Source organism: Brachyistius frenatus, unplaced genomic scaffold (assembly GCF_029030835.1).
Source record: "Brachyistius frenatus isolate BFR_SWC_R1_liver_20210118 unplaced genomic scaffold, ASM2903083v1 Contig_258, whole genome shotgun sequence".
NCBI classification, from domain to species: Eukaryota; Metazoa; Chordata; class Actinopteri; family Embiotocidae; genus Brachyistius; species Brachyistius frenatus.
The window spans coordinates 436,378-458,663 of NW_027210857.1; the positions used below are offsets into that span (position 1 = coordinate 436,378).

At 42.2% G+C, this 22,286-nt stretch overlaps 1 protein-coding gene across 12 annotated transcripts in view; it reads right to left on the minus strand.

Moving 5' to 3' along the window:
* dlg2 (discs, large homolog 2 (Drosophila)) overlaps window positions 1-22,286 on the minus strand; it is a 183,101-nt gene that overhangs the window by 157,629 nt on the left and 3,186 nt on the right. For 10 of the 12 annotated variants that reach the window (XR_011311967.1, XM_069721141.1, XM_069721153.1 and 7 more), the window contains exon 2: window positions 16,900-16,968. Coding sequence is in view for 11 of the 12 variants with exons in the window: in XM_069721141.1 (XP_069577242.1) it covers window positions 16,900-16,968 (69 nt within the window). In the remaining variant the exon portion in view is untranslated. Of the gene's footprint in view, window positions 1-11,661; window positions 12,424-16,899; window positions 16,969-22,286 lie in introns of those variants that run through there. The other 2 variants (XM_069721146.1, XM_069721151.1) reach the window with 2 other exon arrangements.

Below are 22,286 nucleotides of genomic sequence, written 5' to 3' on the forward strand. Positions count from 1 at the left end.
GTTTTATATCCAGTCTGTGTTTCTATCCAGTCTGTTTTATATCCAGTCTGTAGTTTTATATCCAGTCTGTGTTTGCACCTAACTGAAGTGCCACTTTAAAGAAACGCCTCTTGTCTTCATATGTTCTCAGCTTGACTGTTAAACTGAAGTATAGTGACGAACCACACAGCTTGCCTATGGTTGCTCGGAACACATCTGCCTCCGCTAACGGTGTCCTGTAGTGTCGGTGGATTGTTGTTGCGTTCATCATAAGTCTCCGCCAGCTCTTCCTGTCATATTACAAACAATCATTGTTGTTTTCTTCTTCTCTGTTCTGGAATGTACTGATTCGACAGAGTTTCTCCCAGCTGGTAACAGACCGTTATGCTACCTGGCTAACAAGCTAGCGTACCCAGCATGCCACAGGGCAGTGTCATTTTGTACATGTACAAATGTTTGTGTTACCAATGTTTTTTCCCTGTTGTAAGAAGTCAGTTGTGGGTTATTAAAACACGCATTAGTTAACAGAGCTCAACACGAGAGAATTGTAGTTATCTGGTTATAACCTCAGTTCTATGAGTGCTGCAGTTCACAGCATGATATAGAGACAGTGATTATCACAACACTGCCCCATGCTGGTGATATGAAGCAGCTTCATAGCGCACTAAATAGTTGTTTTTGCAGCATGTTTCATACTATTTTGGAGAGGCACGCATGCACACACACACACACACACACACACACACACACACACACACACACACACACACACACACACACACACACACACACACACACACACACACACACACACACACACACACACACACACACACACACACACACACACACACACACACACACACACACACACACACACCAGCATGACTTCATCTAAAAACCAAACTCTAATTATCACCCCACAGTTGAACGCCTCCACCGACTGGTCAAGTTGCAGTTTCCTCGTAATATGAAGAATAAAATAGAGACTTTGAAGGAATCATTTATATTCTGAGTCAATAAATCGGATTCTGATTTCTGAACACGTGACAGCAGACGATGTTTCAAATCTGGATGTTGCTGCACAGAAACGACAAATCTTAAAACGTGGACGCTTCACACACGTTCAACCCGACAAACAGAAGATCGACACAATCAGCACAGTTCCAGCTGTCAGCAGGTCAACATCTGACCTCATGTTAGGTTTGATCACGAGTTATGAAAGTTATGAATAATGGACAGACAAGTGTTTCTGCAGAACATTATGATGTCACAGCAAAGTTTGGATATAAGACGCCATCACTTCTTCATCTATTCCTAATTGCCTAATTGAGTTCTAATCAGTGGATGAACTCTGGGGTCATGGCTACAAACGGGTTTCAGTGAAGTTACTCTAACTTTGACCTCTGACCTCCAAAATCGTATCACTTCCTCCTTCAGACCAAGACAACATGTGTGCCACATTTAAAGGCATTCTTTCCTGCTTCACGAGCATGCGTGAGGCGGACGGATAGCACAGACCCATAAAGAGAAAGAGGATGAGTTTGAACAAGTTGAGACAGTCGAGACAAACCGGGCCGATCTGTTCCAGTCATACAGGAACAGATTTCTGCACATCGGAGTTCTTGCGTCACTCACAACGACGCACACGGTGACGACATCGTTTTCAGAGCGACAGATGCTACCGCTGGCAGAGAGCTATCACAACGTGTAGATTCTGGTTCCGTTAGAAGTTAATGAGAACAACAGTCGGCAGACAGAAGCCAGAACAAACTGTCTGCTGCCACGTGGGTGCCGGCCGGCGTCGCTGCCTGTACGTCGTTACCACAGCAACCCATGCAGATATGTTGGTGATGTCTGGACACACCGAATCTGATCTGTTTACTTGCAAATAACAGTTGAGCCAGTCTGTTCTAAAGTTCTGATTTAGGAAACAAGTCAATCTCTGGCCACCGTGGATACCTGCTCTAAAGATGGCCGCTCCCAGCCTGACTAAAAGTCCACATCCTGCTGCAGTTAGTCTCACCGGTGGGAACTGCAGGCAACATAGTGGACTGATTATACTCAGTGCACATTTTAAAAAGCTAAATCTGTGCAACAAAGGTTCAACAGGTGAAGCCACAAACATGGTGAGTGACCAGCTGAGCGGACGGATCTTCTTACAGCTCCGAGCACGTTGTTTTGCGTGTGTGGGTCTGAAAATGAAGTGCAGTCGGGTGAATTGTTGGTGAATCATCTTGAAGAAGCAGAAAGCAAAACCCTGGTGTTCAGTCAGTTCTGCAGTATTTTGCTGTTATTTTAAGGGTGCGTTATTAACAGGGCTGTAACTCTTCAGTGTGAGACACCCACACTCAGGCTCTGTCTCCAAACTCAACTCAGCCTCCAAGCCCCTCCCCCTCTGATAAACCACCTACAAACGGGCTTTCTCTGCACACAAGACCAAGTCTGAACACGTCAGTCCCAATATTGGTCTTTAAATATCAGAGAAAGACACTTCTAACTGTTACAGACTGAGATGTCTGAAGACAGTCTGTCACTTGAGAATGAGACTCACTGATGATGAATATAATCCAGGTTTGATGAAACATTCACAGCAGCTGAAGTTTGTTGCTTCCAGCTGTTTGTGTTTCTGAGCTTCACACAGCTGCAGGATCCCTGTGAGCGTCTACAGAGGTGTGAACATGTTTGCACAACAGCGGTAACAATTAGTTATTAAAGATCTCCGACACAAAGACGTAATAATACTGTTGGTTTCCTCACGTCACAGTTTACCAGCTGCAGCCGTCACGTTCAGGTTGGACTTCACAACATTATTTTACTATTTATTAAAGTCTGATCCGTTTACTAAAGTCAGAAATATTGTTTTCAAATACCACAGGAGGATATGCAGTTGTGATATTATTGGGCATGAATAAAGTAAAGTTAAATTAGATTAGATTTTCATTTTACTTTGCTGAAAGTGTGCAACCCTCAGAGACTAATATGAGTTTAAATAACTGGTGCACGATGTGTGCACACTATGGCTGCAAACATGCAAATGATTAAGAATAAAAACATTATAAAGTAAATAATTATTATTGTCTGTTTGTTCTGCAGAGAAACTTTCTTTTCCTCAACTTTAGCAGGTCCAGCAGGGTGTCAGTGCTCCTGGGTTTAAAGGGAGATTAATTGTATAAATAAAGTATTAATTAATTAGTAGACTCACCTTTGAAGCATGTGTGACGCTGTGCTCAGATTATCTGCCATTAGAGAAGTTATTTTTTATATAAATCTCCCTCCAAATGGTATTTTCTTTGGAAACACCTGGACGTACCCTCAGAAAAACATGTAAAACTTGATGTTTCTGTATTATTGTTATCATATTTGTATCTGGACTATGTCAGATTTCATACTCTTGTGTTGTCCAGCTGATACCCCGTAGCTTCAGTCATTTACAGACACCCAACAAAAACATTCAGGCTCGAAATAAAGACCCTTCAACTTTAGTGTGTTCAGACTTGTATAAGTCAGTGCCAGTGACTCCTACAGTGACTCTGACTGTTGGGAATAAAACTTACGAGTGTTTCCTTTCAAAAGACCAAACTCATGCTTCTACTATGAATGGTTCAAGAACAGCTTTCATTTAACTTTGTGTCTGCCTCGACCAGACGTTTCATGTAAATCTGACCGGAAGTATGAAAACGCTTGAACGTGCCATAAATGTTCCTTCGCTGCTGGATTCTTCAACATGTCTGAGCTCCTTCCACTGAAGTTCAACATGAAAGCACACCGACACTTTATTATCAATCCTGAGTGGGAGTTGCAGGTTTTACTCCTTTATATGAACCGTTGCATTTAAAAACACTTGATGTGTCTTCGTTAGTTTCACAGATTTACACCACCAGCAGCATCCTGAAGTGAGTTCAGAGTGTGTGTGTGTGTGTGTGTGTGTGTGTGTGTGTGTGTGTGTGTGTGTGTGTGTGTGTGTGTGTGTGTGTGTGTGTGTGTGTGTGTGTGTGTGTGTGTGTGTGTGTGTGGGGACGGGGGGGGGGGGGGGGAGGATGCACCAGTCAGCAAACTGAATGCAAGAGGACATATTGAAGATGTTGCACTGAATATATTTTTGGAGCCAGCCTCCCTGTTACCATGGTAACTGTCCATCGATTCAGCAGTCTAAGTGAACAGAGAAGCGAGCGGATCTCCCGCCCCCTTCATTCCTTACTTATTTATTTCTTCCTCACTGAGTGTGAAGTTGAGCCGGGGGAGGGAGAGGAGTGAGGAAGAACAATGGGGGGGGGGGGTCTGGGGGTGAGGATGAAACTGTTCAGAAATGATTGAACTTGAACGCAACCTCCGACTGTGTAAAGCTGACTCTGTAGGATACGTAGCAGACTCTCTCCGTACGGCGTGACATAAGAAGGAGAACAGTCAGATCCTCAGCTAATGACCAGGGGCAGTTCCCTCCACCTCTCTGTCCTAAGCCCCTCCCACCAGATGACCACAGACACTTAAATCACAAAATCCTCTGAAACGTTCAGACAATATTGACATGTTTGTTAGCAGAATCTTTTTTTGGGGGGTTGTTTTGATGACGATTTATCTTGCAAGAATAAACGCATTCAGGAATAAAGGCTAAATGTCAGGACATACTGTTACAGCCTGATGTTATTTTCTATGAACTCCTCTTTTTCCTTCTCATATTTTCCACCAATAAACAGGAAAACCTCCAAACAAACTGCATCGGCCCAAAAATGTTATTTTAAGTGACGTAAATTGTTCCAAATTGTTCTGCGCACACCATGTTTGTTTGTTTCTCTTCAACAATAATTCAAGTCTGCCTCCAACCAGACATGTTTTTCCTACAGCTTTACTGTCCAGAGTTTAAAACTGGAAGGTTGTTCTCACTTCATCTGCTTAAAGTTTCTCTGTTCTCACTGAAAATCTCATTTTAAAGAGCGAGCCTTCGAGTATGATTTGTTACATCACAAAAAGTGACATCAAAGCCAATTTGGACCAATTGAAACCTCAAGTGCACAAACACTGAGGATGGACTTCTCATTAATTTTCCATATATATATATATATTTATTTATCTACTAACATGTTAGCCCAGACGTCCTGCTGCCCAGAAACATTTTCAGTTCCTGATCTGGTCCTCTGAGGAGTCCTGAAGAGTTCCCAGGTCAGAAGAAGTATTTCAGTCCCTCCAGGAAATCTTACGATGGCAATAATTAATGCAAATTTAAGCAAACTCTGCAATATTGCAGAAGTAATTATTTTTAATTCATGCAATTTTTCTGCAAAAAGTATTAACGACATCAACTCTGACCTAAACTAACCCTGACCTAAACTAACTCCACCATAAACTGACTCTAGCGTAAACTCACTCCGACATAAACTAGCCCTGACCTAAACTAACTCCAGCATACAGTAAACTAACTCTTCAATAGACTGACTTTGACACAAACTAACTCCACCATAAACTGACTTAGACATAAACTGACTCAGACCTAAACTAACCCTGACATATACTGACTCTGGCATAAACTAACTCTAAACTAGCCCCGATATAAACTAATCCTGACATACACTGACTCTGATATAAACTAACTACGGCATAAACTGACTCTGGTATAAACTAACTCTGTCATAAACTGACTCTGATATAAACTAACTCTGGCATAAACTAACTACGTCATAAACTGACTCTGGTATAAACTCACCCTGACCTGAACTAACTCTGCCTTAAACTAAGTCTGACCTAAACACAAAATATGTCGTTCCAAATGGTAATGTAACAGAAATATGTTGAATTGCTTGCTACACATGAACATGAGTGCTGTGATATCACGTTGACATGTTGACGTGTGTAAATAAACATCTGCCTGTGTTTAATTGTAGCGTGTCAACATGAAGCTACTGTTTAGATGTACATGGAGGCTCTGCAGGTTCCCAGCGTGTGTGTGTGTGTGTGTGTGTGTGTGTGTGTGTGTGTGTGTGTGTGTGTGTGTGTGTGTGTGTGTGTGTGTGTGTGTGTGTGTGTGTGTGTGTGTGTGTGTGTGTGTGTGTGTGTGTGTGTAAACATCATGAAGAGCCCCGTGTTTGCTTTTTTTTCAGAATTGCAATACCGTCTATATTTTGATAAGTTAGGGAGGTTCCCATGAAAGTTTATGGTCATTAATTACAACCATTAAAACTGAAGATTGATAATCTGACTGCATCTTTTCTAATCGTCTCTCCTTAACGGGGAATTTTGCATCTATACTTAAAGTTGTACTTGCTTCATATTTCTCTCTTCATCTCTTAAGTCAAACTCCTATAAGAACTGCTGAGGTGTCGCTCTGACCGCTTCACTCTGCATCACGTCACGCTCCATCTTCTCTTTCTCTTCTTGCACTGGCAGTGATTTCCATGTCCTCACTGTCGGAGCAACACAGATCTAAACTTTCATCACATGCAGACGTTGTGAGGGAGAGCTGGTTACAGATTCTGACTTCTAGTATTGATGATTGATTTAACACAAAGTCACATAAGAATGACCAACAGTGTGATGTGCTGAACAACCGACCATCTGACAACAACCAGATCTGAAAAGGGTGCAAACAGAGATGTGACGATTCCCCCTGTCCACAAAGTCTGTCCTCCTCCCGCCTGGAGAGAAGCAGTTCTGTTTCCAGGCAACACAAAACAATCAGAAACCGGCCCGGCAGGTCGCCGTCGTAGTGGGAGGAAAGTTTGGTCAGCACTGCAGAAAGGAGGGTTTCCAACCAACGATCAGTTTCTAACAAACACCAGCTTCATGCTAATAAACTCTCACACAGACATCAGAGACGGACAGAGGTCGACACAGGCGGAAACAGATTGAGAGATTATTCATTCATATTTATATTTCTCAGGAGAAACCAGCACATGATTAACTGAATATTTATGAATTGTAGGGATACTAATGAATGCAGTGTCAAGTTCAGCTGCCTCTACATACCAGGATGAACCACCTACTCTGCAATAACCATCTTGGACTCATCCTTTCACCCACAACTGAAAGACATTATACTTTACTTTTTTTCAGTCAGACACAAAATGTTTTCTGTGATAGATTTTCTTATATTCTGCTGGCCCTCTCAAATCTGCTTATTTAAACACTTTATGGGACATCAAAGTGTCACAGCAGCACAAAACACAACGAATCCAACGCACCAGAAAAATATGATAAAACAGAAAGGTTACATGTCAGCATTTTGCAATAACTGTAAAGACTGTGCAATTCTCCACTGAGCAGTAAATAAATGAGAAGCATGAAGAAAGAGAATAGTGAGATAGAAGAGAAGTTACAGTGATTCCTGCACAGACTTTACTGAAGTAACTTCCACACAGGTTTATTCAGAGACCCATTTCACTTTGATTTTTTGTATCTATCCTAGAGAACAACGTCATCAACAACTAACATATTGCTCGTTCGGAGCGGTTTGGAGCAGGAAGTGACCATATTTGGATGAGCTGGGGGGAGGAGCCAGCAGTGGAACAGACACGCCCCCAAAAACAGGTCTTCTTGAATCTTCTTTTCTAATGAATGAGGGATTATTTTCAGATGGACCTCCAGAAAACTAATAAGAAGGAGTGACTTTAGCTAACAACACCGAGATAACTGATGGACACATTTTATTCACTTTGGATTTGATGAGAGAAGTTGAATGGGAGTCTATGGAGCCGGAGGCTTTTTGGAGCCGACCTCTAGTGGCACTCGCTGGTATTGCAGCTGAAGACACTTCTGGATCAGAACCATTTTACAGACCTGAAAGCTACTAAACAGTCTATAGGTAAAAACAATAAATAGTGTATTTATAAATATACATATAGCCCTATATAACCACCTCCTGTATCGTTTTCAAGTTAAAAGTCCTCCTTACAAATTAAAAGCATGGTGAAGCATCCCATTTGTAGATGTCGATTTCAGGATGTCTCCTTCAGTAAACCGTAAAGTAGAAGGCCTTGTTTTACTCACACGAACTGTGCACTCTGCAGTAAGTGAGAGCGGACCAGAGATTTCTTTGTGTGCAGCTGTTTAGCTGGAATCGATCAATAGTCTGCATGTGTGAGGCGTTCAGGGGATAATTACAGAAAATAACCCGGGTTACGCTCTCCCCCTCTAAACCGCATAAATTTCTCCTTGAACATCAGTCACATGCTGAACCACCCACCGCAAGTAAATACTGCTTCTGTGTAAAACACTTAATTATTATCTATTGTGGAATTATTACACGCTTAATAATTATAACTATCAAAAGTGTAATACAAAACTATACTTCAGCTATTACATATTCTGTTCTTATCTGTTCTTCTATCGTTAAAGAAAAGCATCAGTACATTGAGGACAACACCTGCACCACCTTGAGTTCACTCCTTCTTTCATTACTTGTAATTGATCAATCAATATTATTGACTGATCTCACAGGGCTGGAAGCTGTGAGGACGGGGAGAGAAAAGCGGGTGAAAACGGTGGTCAAGGCCGTTTCACACAGATAGAACTAAACTGTACTTAATCCAGCAAAATCAGACGGATGTGTGATTTATGTGTGGTATTTATATTAAGATTTTTGAGATGACATCACTTATTATTTGCCTCCCTACAAACACAGGGAGATCTAACATGTTCAATTATAAATCAGACGGTAAACTATGCAGTTTGCCTCTGGGCTTATATCACATTTTGAAGTGAAAATAAGTAAATACAACCTTTGCAGAAAACACTGAAAGCTCCCTTTTTCCAAATGTTAACACACTGTTACTTCTTTATTTCATCAACATTAAACAGATATTTTCAGGCTGCCGTTCACACACAGTGTGTTTAAGATCAGGAGACTGAGAGCTGCACCATGAATCCGTCAGCGCATGTTTCCATTCATTTATCAACCATCAGCATGTATCTGACAGTTACAGGATTCATCATTTAAGGAATATATCAACTGCAATTTTCTCTCATCAATATTCTGGAACATTTTCATTGTTAATACAAGGTATGATCACACCGGGCATTAGCACACACTTATTTTGTTTTTCCATTATGAGCGTGTGATCAAATAAAACATCAGCTTGTTGCTGAGGACCTTTCAGGGACTGTTTTTCTCATGAAATATTGTTTCCTAGCGTTTTGTAGAGAAACTCATTGATCAAGAATACTTAAACTTGCAGTGTGGAGCTTTTGTTTCTCCTTCTACCAATTTCGATTATCTAGACACTGACGTAACTGCAAGAAATGTCATGAAGGCTACGTCCCGTTTCCTGATACAGTCTATGAAGTAAACAGGAAGTTAGTGGGCTCTGCTGGTGCTCCGCCCACAGAGCACAGCCAGCGAGGGCATGTCACACCAGACAGGAGATGTAAAAACTGTGCGGTACTAGACTGCACTATAAATTTAACATTACTGAATAATAATCTAATCTAATCATCAGTTAATCAACAGCTGTAGGTTGTGTGTATGGAAGAGAAGTCTCAGTAGAAGGGTGTCAGCATCTAGATGACAGGGATCATCTAAAAACAGCAGCAGTGTCAGAGTATCAGCACTCATGTAGGAGTGGTTTCTTCCTGTGTTGTTTCCCTCTCATGCTCATCTAAAGCACAGGACTCATCATGCCCCCAGAAGCATTACATAACACGGCTATGGAAGGGAAACTGCATATCATTATGCAGTGCACATTCATTATAGAGTGATGAATACCTAAGATAGTAGAGCTGAATATAATACATACAGGATCTCATGACAGGAGCACCTGGAGAGCTTCTGAAGAGCTCCGGTCGGCTGCAGTGTGACGAACAGGAGTTCCACTTCTCTACAGATCTCCTGTCACACAGCAGGTCTGTCTCATCACACCTGTCACTCAGGAGGAGAGGACATGTCTCAAAGAAAGGAGCACATCTAATCTGAGCTTTAGCATTGCGTGGGCTCCATTTCAATCTTATGTAATGCACATTAACAATGCTCCACATCCATTCAACAGTACAGTGTGCAGCATGCCGCAGTCACTGTCGGGAGGAGCTGCTATCCAACCGTCATTCATCACATTTAACACAAATCAGAGCACATAGTTGATTTTCTTTAAATGCATGGATATCTTTAAATTTCCCTCTCTGCAGGTCCTTACGGTCAGGAGGTCCAATATTCCCCCTGAAAAATCCCTGAGCGGCAGTGAAAGAAAAGTGTCACTTCCTGAATGAATGAGTGCTCCAGTAAAGAGCAGAACTTTTATTGTGCATCTGCGTTAAAGGTCAGATCGCTCTCAAGGCCACGCCCCTTTCTGGGGGAAAACAGACCTTCGTACTGCATCGACAGCAACGGAGAATCGGAGGAAGTTGAGACTTTTCTCAGATTTAAACTAGCCAGTTTAAATAATAACGATATGCCGAAGAGTTGCTGTGTAGTCAGTTGCACCAACAATGATGTGAAAAACTTCAATTTGTTTCCCTGTTATGTCCGAAAAAAGATGCTGACAGAAGGTCTCTATGGCTGCACTCTGTACAAGGGAAGACTGAAGGGACCAACGGGGGATCAAATTCAACTTTTTTATCTATCCAGCGTGTTTTCTGGCCGGTAGAGTGGAAATATAAAACCTAGACATGGTGCCGCCGTGTCATTTTTACGGTCAGTTCGATCCGGTGGTTTACAACGGATTGGTTTAGTAACACTATTTTACATTGATGTCTATGGAGAGTCGTTTGTTTTTCCCCAAAAGGGGGCGAGGCCGTTTCTGAAAGACAAAGTTCCCGGATGCAACGCTCTGCTCTAATACGTGTGGCTGTGAACCGATGAGCCTCCTCTGTTCGCACAGCAGGGGGTCCTGGTGTTGCTCTCATCCAGGACATCTGATGTTCCAGCCAGGATGGACTGGCATCACCTGGGTTCCGCCTCGACCCCAGTGCATGCTGGGACATTTTCTGAAAACAGCTGTGTCTGATTGGGCTAATCCTGTAGTACCACATTATCGTGGCTAAAATCCAAACTGGTCATGTGGCCAAACATGTTACACAGTATGACATGTTGAACTGAATCACCTAAAAGAAAACTCAACTGCCAACTTCCAACAACACGTCAACACTACTAGTGCATCATGTGACTTGCTTGTTGGTGTTCTTACATGTATGATGTGGATGCTGTACACGGTTACATATAAGAACTACCTCGCTGAAATGAGCGTACTTGAGCACTATAACATGAAACAGTATGATTATTGATCCTTGAACATTTCTCAAATGAAACCCTGCAGGTCTACAGCTTTAATAAGGATCTGACTATTAAACACTGCAACAGTATTGTGCTCTCATCGTTAGCCAGCTGCACTCTGCAGCTTTCACGAGCGCTCGTGTGTTGGGAGCTCGGAGCTCCACCAGCTGATAGAAGTTCAACCCAACTTCTGCTGCCATACCTCACAGACAGGCTGACATGCAAACTGTAGTTGGAGGGAAGAAGTGAATCATTCTCACACACACACAGATTAAAGTCTGTCTGCAGATAATTACAGCCAGGAAACAGTGAAAGCATCCAGCAGCAGTAAACCTCCACTGATGGAGCTCTTCGGTCCAGAGGTGCTGAACACCGTCAGGTGCACACAGAAACATGCACACACAGATCTTCTGTCCTCCTTCTTCACTGCATGCCTCCCTCTCATCCTCTCCGCTCCACTGAATCATCCACACAAATGTGTCTCTTACCTTCGTGGTGACAATGCAAAGACAATCCATGGTGGCTGGACAAGGAAAAGGAGCTCTCAACCTGTGTTCAGACTCATCACTAATATCACCACTGGAGGAGAAAGAGCGGGAAGATGGAGAGAGAAGACAACAGCGTGAAGGAGCGAGGAGGAAAGGAAAAGAGGTGAGGGCTGCTGAAGAAGAAGAGAGATGAGGAAGAGAGCTCGCTCACAACCACACACACAAGCGCACACACACACACACACACACACACAAGCGCACACACACACACACACACACACACACACACACACACACACACACACACACACACACACACACACACACACACACACACACACACACACACACACACACATACACACACACACTCCCGGGCGAGGGAGAAAAGGCACGGCGGACAGACGTTACTGCATGTGGGCCCCTTGTGAGGATGGAGATGCCTCCTCCACAGAACTGAAGGCAATCAGGATTCTTAACGCCATCTCAGAGCGCCGCGTCATCAGCCAACACTCACACAGACACACACCGATTCTCAGCATCCGCTTTCCTCCAACCAGACAAAATCCTTCCTGAGCTGCTCTCCCTCTCATTCACCCTCTGCCTCCTGTTGTCAGTGCATCCTCTCCTCTTCCTCCTCCTCCTCCTCCAGGCTCGGCCACGAAGCAGCGGTGGAGGATGAGAGAGAGAGCGAGCGAGGAGAGTGAAGGACGAGAGCGTCGGCTCAGCTGAATGAATCAGGTTCCCATGCTCTCCCTCTCACTGGCTGTTTGCTGCTGAGGCAGACTGCTGGAACTTCACAATAACACACAGCCTCGGATTCCATCTGCAGAGCAGCAGCACTGACTCCCACTCACTTTGAATATTCAGGATGCACAAAAACATCAGCAACAAAACAACAATCTGCAAAAAACTTTCCAGAAAACACCAAAGAAAAAGCATTCTACCAAACAAATAAAGAAGAAAGAAGTGGGTGGAGGTCTGAAACCCTGCAGCTGGCTCTCTTTAACACTCCTGCATCATCAGACGCTTCTCATCACAACATTGATGGCACTCGTGACTCATAAAACTGACAAACAGAGACCACAATGCACTGATAATGAAGGATAGAACAAAACTCATTTAACAGTTTCTTATCACTGACAGGTTGTTATGAGATTGTTTAAACTTCCAGAAAAATAAAGATGCAAATCAAATGCTTCAAACAGGTGGCTGGATGCATGTAGGAGTGATCTGCACCCATTAAAAAGTCCATCTGTGAATAAAACCAATCTTCAAATTTGTTTTTGTTTTTTTTCATTCTGTGCTTCTGTGAATTTTCCATGTTTGTCTGTTTTGAACGACTTCACACTGAATGGATGTAACAAAACATTTGATATAATTTCCTGGGACCCTACAGAGCTGTGATCGGCAGGATGATGGACCTGCTTGAACAGCGCACACTGTTGTGATTACAGACTGTTTATAAAAGAGTTTGTATCTTCAGGTCTGTAAAATGGTTCTGATCCAGAAGTGTCTTCAGCTGCAATACCAGCGAGTGCCACTAGAGGTCGGCTCCAAAAAGCCTCCGGCTCCATAGACTCCCATTCAACTTCTCTCATCAAATCCAAAGTGAATAAAATGTGTCCATCAGTTATCTCGGTGTTGTTAGCTAAAGTCACTCCTTCTTCTTAGTTTTCTGGAGGTCCATCTGAAAATAATCCCTCATTCATTAGAAAAGAAGATTCAAGAAGACCTGTTTTGGGGGGAGTGTCTGTTTGATTGACAGGCCTGTGGTGCAGTCAGGTTACAGCTATCGGTGGGCGGGACGTAGTATCGTCAGGTTTCCGATCAGATCGGTCAGATCCACCTCTGGCTCCTCCCCCAGCTCGTCCAAATGTGGTCACTTCCTGCTCCAAACTGTTCCGAACTAGCAAAGATGGTGACGGACAGAATCTGAACTGGAGGATTCATAACGTTCACAAACCAACGATGACGTCACTGATGGTTGATGACATCACTGATGGATGATGACATCACTGATGGTTGATGACATCACTGATGGTTGATGGTTGGTTGTGACTGGAAACCTTGCAGCTCTCCACCCTTTTACTCTCCGTGCATCTATAAGCCATGGTAGCATGTCATTGACTTCATGCCATAGTTGTCCTGTAGTTGCCTGCAGGTATCTTCAGACATGAATGTTTCTGATCTGTGGTTACTGGCCTCACTGTTACTGTTGGAGGCCGCCCGCTGTTAAAGAAGAGTTTTTCCCTCCAGCTGATGTTGAATTGTTGTGGTTTTCTCTATGATTTTGTAAAGTTCTGTTCCGGATCTTCCTCACCTCACTTCTGATTTGGTGCTTTTTAATATAAATTAATTGAATTGAATTATTTGCACATTTTTGTTGTCTAATTTCATGAAGCACTCAATTTTCACAGCAAAATACCAAAGAGAATTGGTGTCAGAGGTTAAAAAAAAAAACGCTTTTGAGGATTGTTCACAGTGACACGAGAAGTTCCAGCCACCCAGGAACAGTTATGTAAAAGCATGACAAATGTTCTGCGTTGTTAAAATTAAAAACAGATTTAGTAGCAGCAGCTTTTCTAAGTGTTCATCCTTCTACATCTCTAGTTTTACAGGTAAAAACATGAAACGTAACATGCCTCAATTCTTAGAAACATATTTTGCAGGGATGGAAGTATAATGTGAATGTTCTACAAAATAATGATTTCAATACTGATTTTAGGTGGTTGACTTTTGCTTCTTTAATGTTGCTCTTCAATTTTACGTCTTTTTCAAACTGACTTGTTAAAAAAATACAACTTTACTGCGATGAAGATTCGGTCTGTAGCAAGTTGGATGAACACGACTCAGCAGTAACGAATGAGATCCGAGATTTAAAGCTCCGAAGAAGAAGAAATACCTTTAGCCTTGTTAGCTACTCGTTTTAATCAAATATTTTAAAACAAATATAATTTAATTGACTTGTATGTCAATTGCATGCCGCTCAGGTCAATTAAAGGCCGTCAAGCATACTTTAGGGATGGACATTTGCTCATGAATCAGACATTTTCCCCAAATTCAGTTGATCTGACCATGAATTATTGATGGTGGATTCGGCCATCTGCTCACTGCTTCACTCAAATGTTGCTGCTTATCTTCTGTAGATTTATCTTCAGAGTTTGGTTCCACCTCACCTTCATTTATTTCCTGTTTCTCTTCCACACAACTACCTGCATGTTTCAGCTGTCTAATCTCAGTTTGTTAGCAACGTGTTCTCATTCTCCTTATGTTGTTTGATGTCGGTTTGCAGAAAGCTTAGGGCCCATTACTGCCACCTTCTGACGGGAGTAACGCATTACAACCAGGCGCTGGTGAAAACGGGAAATAAGGAACAATCGTCGCACAAACAAATCTAATTTTTATATCAGAACGATTATTCAAAAATTCTAAATTCATGTCCTATACCAAGTATATTTGTTGACCCACGACTCAACCCCTCCGATACCTGTTTGTTATGTTAACATGACAAGTTGGATGTCAAAAGTACGGATTAACAAAGACAGACTTTTTAGACACTTTGTGAAAACGCGTCTGCATGATTTTGAGAAAGTGACACCTGATAAACTAGACTGGTGTCTGAGAAGATGTTTAACAGAAAGCACTTTCATTTCTACATGATACAGTGCAGAACCAGGGATGAGTAAATGCCAACAGTATAAGAAAGGATTGGGAAAAACCGGAGGCTTCATAGCAGACGTTCACAAACCAACAGGTGGCATCACTGCTGGTTAACAATAATAAAAGTCGTCCTTCTGACTCATGTCATCTTTCCCCGAGCACTCAGAGACTATCAGACATAAAACAACAAAAATTTGACCAAACATTTCAATCTGATCATTGAAGCAACATGAAACATCTTCATCGTTCTCACAGTTTGTTAACTCATATCTTGTCCAGCACAGAACCAGCAACACTTTCAGCCTCTGTGCAGTTAAACGGAGTTCCTCTAAAGGTCCAATTGTTCCTGAAGGACTCTCCTGGCTGAGATCCTGCTACTGTCCTACAACACACTTCAGATACCATCACAGCTCCCAGGAGAACCAGAGCCGATCCAATGAGTGGAACCCGACAGTAAAAGCCTCGTCATCTGTACCTGTACCTCGTACCTGTTTGCTGCGACTGTCCAGGTGAAGAGCCGAGTTGCAGATCTTCACTTTGATTACTGCTTTCATTAGTAGACGAAGCGGCCGCCCGACTGGCCCTCTCTCCTGCCGGTCCTCCTCAACACGTCCACCAGCTCACACTGCCAGAGACACACGGCTAATCTTTTCAGGTGATGCAGCTCAGCCAGCTTTGGCTTATTGCATTAAAGACAAGGACCGCTTTAACCTCCTTTGTTAGTTCTGCTGCTCATATTTACAGACGAGGTGTGACAAACTTGGATTGGTATATAACACAGCCTGCTGCTGGCCTGTTTCTGGTCCCAACACTCTCTGCAGGTATTTCCTGACAGGACGAAATAAATATCACGTTGTAAACAACATAAATTCAACCTTTTGTCATCCTTTTTCTCACTTTCAGCAGGTGGAGTGACAGGAAACAACCAAAACATGCCGCAGCAAGCACGAACATCTCACCCTGTCTTACAAAGTGATTGAATTCCCTAACATGGATAAAAGGTGAAGATCATACAACTCTGTGTTTTCTGATTTTAAAAAGTGTTGTTCTGTAGTTGCTGCATTCAAACCCTCCCTGCACAGACTGCACACAGCCTGAATGTACATGTAGAAAATAGAACCAGGACGAATAGAAGTTCACACGCAGCATGTCTACAAACCTAATTTTCACAGAAAGACGATTTGATTTACACATCAAATAAAGAAGCAGAGATTGGTTTAACACAGAAAGAGTTGAAGTTATGTCAGCGGTGCCCACAGAGCTGTGATATTCCTGCCACTGCAGTCTTTATTCTGGTTTCAAGCCCTCGGGTCTCATCTCCACCCCTCGCTGGAGTGTAATCTCATTTACAGTCGTGAGCTCATTGTTGTTGGGATTATGGAGCTCCTAGAGGAACCAAGTGTTATGTTCCTGGGAGAAGTTGTGTTGGGCTGTGTCACGCTGCAGGATGAACACAGAGTGGACGTACACGGCCGCAGGTAAGAAACCCACGATGCACTGCTCCGTGTGGCGTGATCGTAAAATAAATAAAAGACACACCACTCCGACATGAACACACTTCTGAGGGGAACTTACTTCAGAGGTCCTGACACTGCTCTCTCCCGCCTCCCTCCAGCTGGGCTCCGAGCTGCTCGGCTCCCTCTGCTGGAAACAACAAACAGGTGCATCAGGAACTCTGCACAAGCACAAACTGTGACCGAGTGACCCGACCACCACCTGCAGTCGTTCAGGTGACGAGCAACTGATCGAACACACGGGGACTTTTTGTAAAGATTAAACAGACAATAACACTTGTGGAAACATCTACATTCAATACACACATGCAGAACACTCAAATAACTTCTGACCATGTACACTGCATGTTAAATCTAATCTTACTTGAAATGAAATTTGAAGTGTTGACCAACCAATAAAAATATATGCAACATTTATTTTAAATGCACAACACCAGCAGGATGCAGTTATGTGAGCGTTATGGAAGAACAGCCACTGACAGATCGACGGAGTCATCATTGGCTGGTCAGTCCGTCTGTTGCGAGTAAGTCTTTAATTAGAAGCTCAGATAGTGTAAGCCTATATGTGCCTGCACACTAAAAATAAATCCTTGGCACACGTTGATATACTCCAAATCTTTTTACACACGACATACAGGCTGCTTTTATTCTCCTAATGACCGGAACAGAAAGCCTGTTTGACTCAGAATACAACTGTTTATTACAATTATTAAATTGAATAAACTATAAAGAATGAAGAGAAAATTGGGGCCAGCTGCATGATGGGAGTCATTCAATCATCAATAAAACGCTGAAATACCTGCAAGATCTGCTAACAAAACAAACAGCAACATTTTAGATGCAGAAATTCAGAGAATAACAAATTTGCATTTATTAATTTGTTAATTTGTTTACTATTTTGGAGAATCTAATGCTAAAGCTTTCCATTCAAAACCCTGACCCTGTCTGAAATCTGAACCACCGAGGTCCCCCCACTTAAACATGTCTGCCCCCAGTGGCCATTAAGAGGAATAAAGGAATATCTTCATACATTAATCTGCCTAATGAACTACTGAAAATCAACATTTAGGACTGAACCAAGTATCATCCATCAGTGATGTCATCATCCATCAGTGACGTCATCGTTGGTTTGTGAACGTTATGAATCCTCCAGTTCAGATTCTGTCCGTCACCATCTTGTTAGTTCGGAGCGGTTTGGAGCAGGAAGTGACCATATTTGGACGAGCTGGGGGAGGAGCCAGAGGTGGATCTGACCGATCTGATTGGTAACCTGACGATACTACGTCCCGCCCACCGATAGCTGTAACCTGACTACACCACAGGCCTGTCAATCAAACAGACACGCCCCCAAAAACAGGTCTTCTTGAAGCTTATTTTCTAATTAATGACAAACTAATCTGGAAGAGTGAATTTAGCGAATGACATACAGGAAACTTGGAGAATAATGTTATTCACTTTGGATTTGATGAGAGAAGTTGAATGGGAGTCTATGGAGCCGGAGGCTTTTTGGAGCTGACCTCTAGTGGCACTCGCTGGTATTGCAGCTGAAGACACTTCTGGATCGGAACCATTTTACAGACCTGAAGCTACAAACTCTTTAATAAACAGTCAATGACCCACACTCAAATATGTCTGCCCCCAGTGGCCATTAAGAGGCATGACAGAATATCTTTATATGTAAATCTCCCAAATGAACTATTCAAAATCAACTTTCAGGACAAAACAGAAGAGTGAATGTTTGTGTTGTTTTTAAATGTAACATACTGTTAATTTAAATAAACTCTGGATCACTTTAAAACTTGTGTTTTCACCTTTAATCTCTTAAAATCTAAGTGATGCACACAAGAAGAGTTTATATATTTGAAAATCCCCTTCAGACCCCGTTAATTAAATTGAATGGGGCCATCTGCAGTTTCATGATTCGACAGTACATTTGCCTAATCTTCAGAGGGCTGATTGTGGCACCAGAACAGGGGATATAACAGCAGTGTGCTGATGACCTCTTGGGAGGGGGGGTCATCAGTCTCTGAGGACTCTTATAATCCCCTCCACTTATCCCTATCCTGGCACTACTGGATGACCTCAACAAAGTGGTTCACAAGCTCCTGCTGTTACAGAGAGGCTATTTCCAACATTGCAAAGACCTCGTATACGTAATCTCTTAGAAATGTGTATTCATGTCCCTTATAACTGATTCTTCACTGTTACTGCAGAAAAAAGGTATAAAAAAACAACAACAACAACAACTGACTGCATCTACAAACAGGATTACTGGTGGATTACCAAACTGGTTGGTCCCACTCCACCTCAAACACACTGCTAGTAACACGACTGGTGTTTATATCTTGAACTCTCTGTTTACATTGTGAACTCTGTTTACATTGTGAACTATGTTTACATCTCTATCGCTCTGTTTACATATCTAACTATCTGTTTACATCTCTAACTCTGTTTACATCTCTAACTCTCTGTTTACATCTCTAACTCTCTGTTTACATCTCTAACTCTGTTTGCATCTCTAACTTTCTGTTTACATCTCTAACTCTCTGTTTACATCTCTAACTCTCTGGTTACATATCTAACTCTGGTTACAGTATATCTCTAACTTTCTGTTTACATCTCTAACTCTCTGTTTACATCTCTAACTCTCTGGTTACATATCTAACTCTGGTTACAGTATATCTCTAACTTTCTGTTTACATCTCTAACTCTCTGTTTACATCTCTAACTCTCTGGTTACATCTCCAACTCTCTGTTTGCATCTCTAACTCTGTTTACATCTCTAACTTTCTGTTTACATCTCTAACTCTCTGGTTACATCTCTAACTCTCTGGTTACATATCTAACTCTCTGGTTACATATCTAACTCTGGTTACAGTATATCTCTAACTCTCTGTTTACATCTCCAACTCTCTGTCTACATCTCTAACTCTGTTTACATATCTAACTTTCAGTTTACATCTCTAACTCTATGTTTACATATCTAACTCTCTGTTTACATCTCCAACTATCTGGTTACATCTCTAACTATCTAGTTACATATCTAACTCTCTGGTTACATATCTAACTCTGGTTACAGTATATCTCTAACTCTCTGTTTACATCTCTAACTCTCTGTTTACATATCTAACTCTGGTTACATCTCTAACTCTCTGTTTACATATCTAACTCTGGTTATAAAGAGTTAACAATGTAAACAGATAGTTAGAGATGAAACCAGAGAGTTAACAATGTAAACAGAGAGTTTGAGATGTAAACAGAGAGTTAACAATATAACCAGAGTTAGAGATGTAAACAGAGTTAACAATATAACCAGATAGTTAGAGATGTAAACAGAGAGTTAACGATATAACCAGAGAGTTAGAGATGTAACCAGAGAGTTAACGATATAACCAGAGTTAGAGATGTAAACAGAGTTAGATATGTAAACAGAGAGTTAATGATATAACCAGAGAGTTAGAGATGTAAACATAGAGTTAACGATATAACCAGAGAGTTAGAGATGTAAACAGAGAGCTAGAGATGTACACATGCAAAAATAAATACAGCACTCAATCTCAACATTGAAACACTTGATAGACAAATATTAAAAAACATAATGACCTCAGTTTGGATAACTGATATGAACCTGTAAACATGCAATGTCTAACAGGCTCATCAGAATATAAATAATGATGATTTACAGATGTCGTCAGGCTTAATGTTGCATATGAGAAATAAATACAAAGTCAGTTGGGTAAACAGTAATAACACAGAGATACAATTAATCACTGATGTAAATCATTTATTGTGAAATAGATGAAAATACAATAATGTACTGTGACAGCAATCAAAGGTCCCTATTATGCTGTAGAGAGGGAGGCTGTAGCTCAGTGGGGAGGCTGCAGCTCAGTTGGTAGCGTGGGTTGCACACTCAAGTGTCTTTGAGCAAGACACTGAACCCTAAAAAAAAATTGCTCCCAATGGTGTACCATCAGTGTGTTGTAAGTCATTTTGGATAAAAGCGTCAGCTAAATGTAATGTAATAATATGCTGAACTTGCAGCCTTAATACAAACTAAAAGGGTGAGTGTAACAAGTCCTGTGCTACGTATGGTGGTTTCCACAGACAGAATGTACTCCAGCCACAAGTCTCTGCTTTTAACAAATTTGTGTTGTCATCAACCATCAGTGATGTCATCATCCATCAGTGATGTCATCGTTGGTTTGTGAACATTATGAATCCTCCAGTTCAGATTCTGTCCGTCACCATCTTGCTAGTCGGAGCGGTTTGGAGCAGGAAGTGACCATATTTGGACGATCTGGGGGAGGAGCCAGAGGTGGATCTGACCGATCTGATTGGAAACCTGACGATACTACGTCCCGCCCACCGATAGCTGGAACCTGACTGCACCACAGGCCTGTCAATCAAACAGACACGCCCCCAAAAACAGGTGTTCTTGAATCTTCTTTTCTAATGAATGAGGGATTATTTTCAGATGGACCTCCAGAAAACTAAGAAGAAGGAGTGACTTTAGCTAACAACACCGAGATAACTGATGGACACATTTTATTCACTTTGGATTTGATGAGAGAAGTTGAATGGGAGTCTATGGAGCCGGAGGCTTTTTGGAGCCGACCTCTAGTGGCACTCGCTGGTATTGCAGCTGAAGACACTTCTGCATGTCATGTCGTGGTCCCTTCAGACTGTTCAGCCACATTCGTCTGGGTGGAGGCTGTATCCTCTGCTTGTAGAAACTCTGTGGGACAAGTTCTGGAGAGCAGAGGTGGAGGAGAAGCATCATCTACCTCTGGATACGTCTTCCCTCAAACCATGACAGAGGTCTCCACTTTCTCCAGTGTCTCTGAGCGCATGCAGAAAGAACTGCTGACTGTGATCCCGGGGGCTCCAGAGATCATACGTCCATGTGGTTACTGGCAGTAGGTGGTCCAAGGCTGCGCTCTCCATTGATATCAGAGATCTCATTGGAGAGTTTGGGGTTTTCCACCTACTGTCCAGGGTGTGAGAGCTCTGTCTGTATGTCTATGACTGCTCACGCAGCAAAATGGACAAAGATCCACATCTTGGTCAATCTGTCCAGCTTTTGATGGACAGGAATCTGCTTTTCTCTACAGTCAGAGCTGTGCTGCAATCATTTCTTCCTGGTTTTGGAGGGAGATCTGTTGTTTCGTATGCAGTGATTAAACATGTTCTAAAAGGAATCAGGTGACAGGACTACGATTAAACACTGGATCACATCAGTGGGAGTTACTACCGGTTTTACGTCATCTCGTCATCCTCCGTCTGAGACGATTACGCAAATCTCGTTCAAGCTTTAATCCCTGAAAATGATGCTTCTGTTTGCCATAACCGCTGCGAATGCCAGTGTTGTGTGGGATCTCGGTCTCACGGTTCAGGGAGATGCCTCATTGAGATCGTGCATTAAAAGTCACTAGCTGTGATTTTATT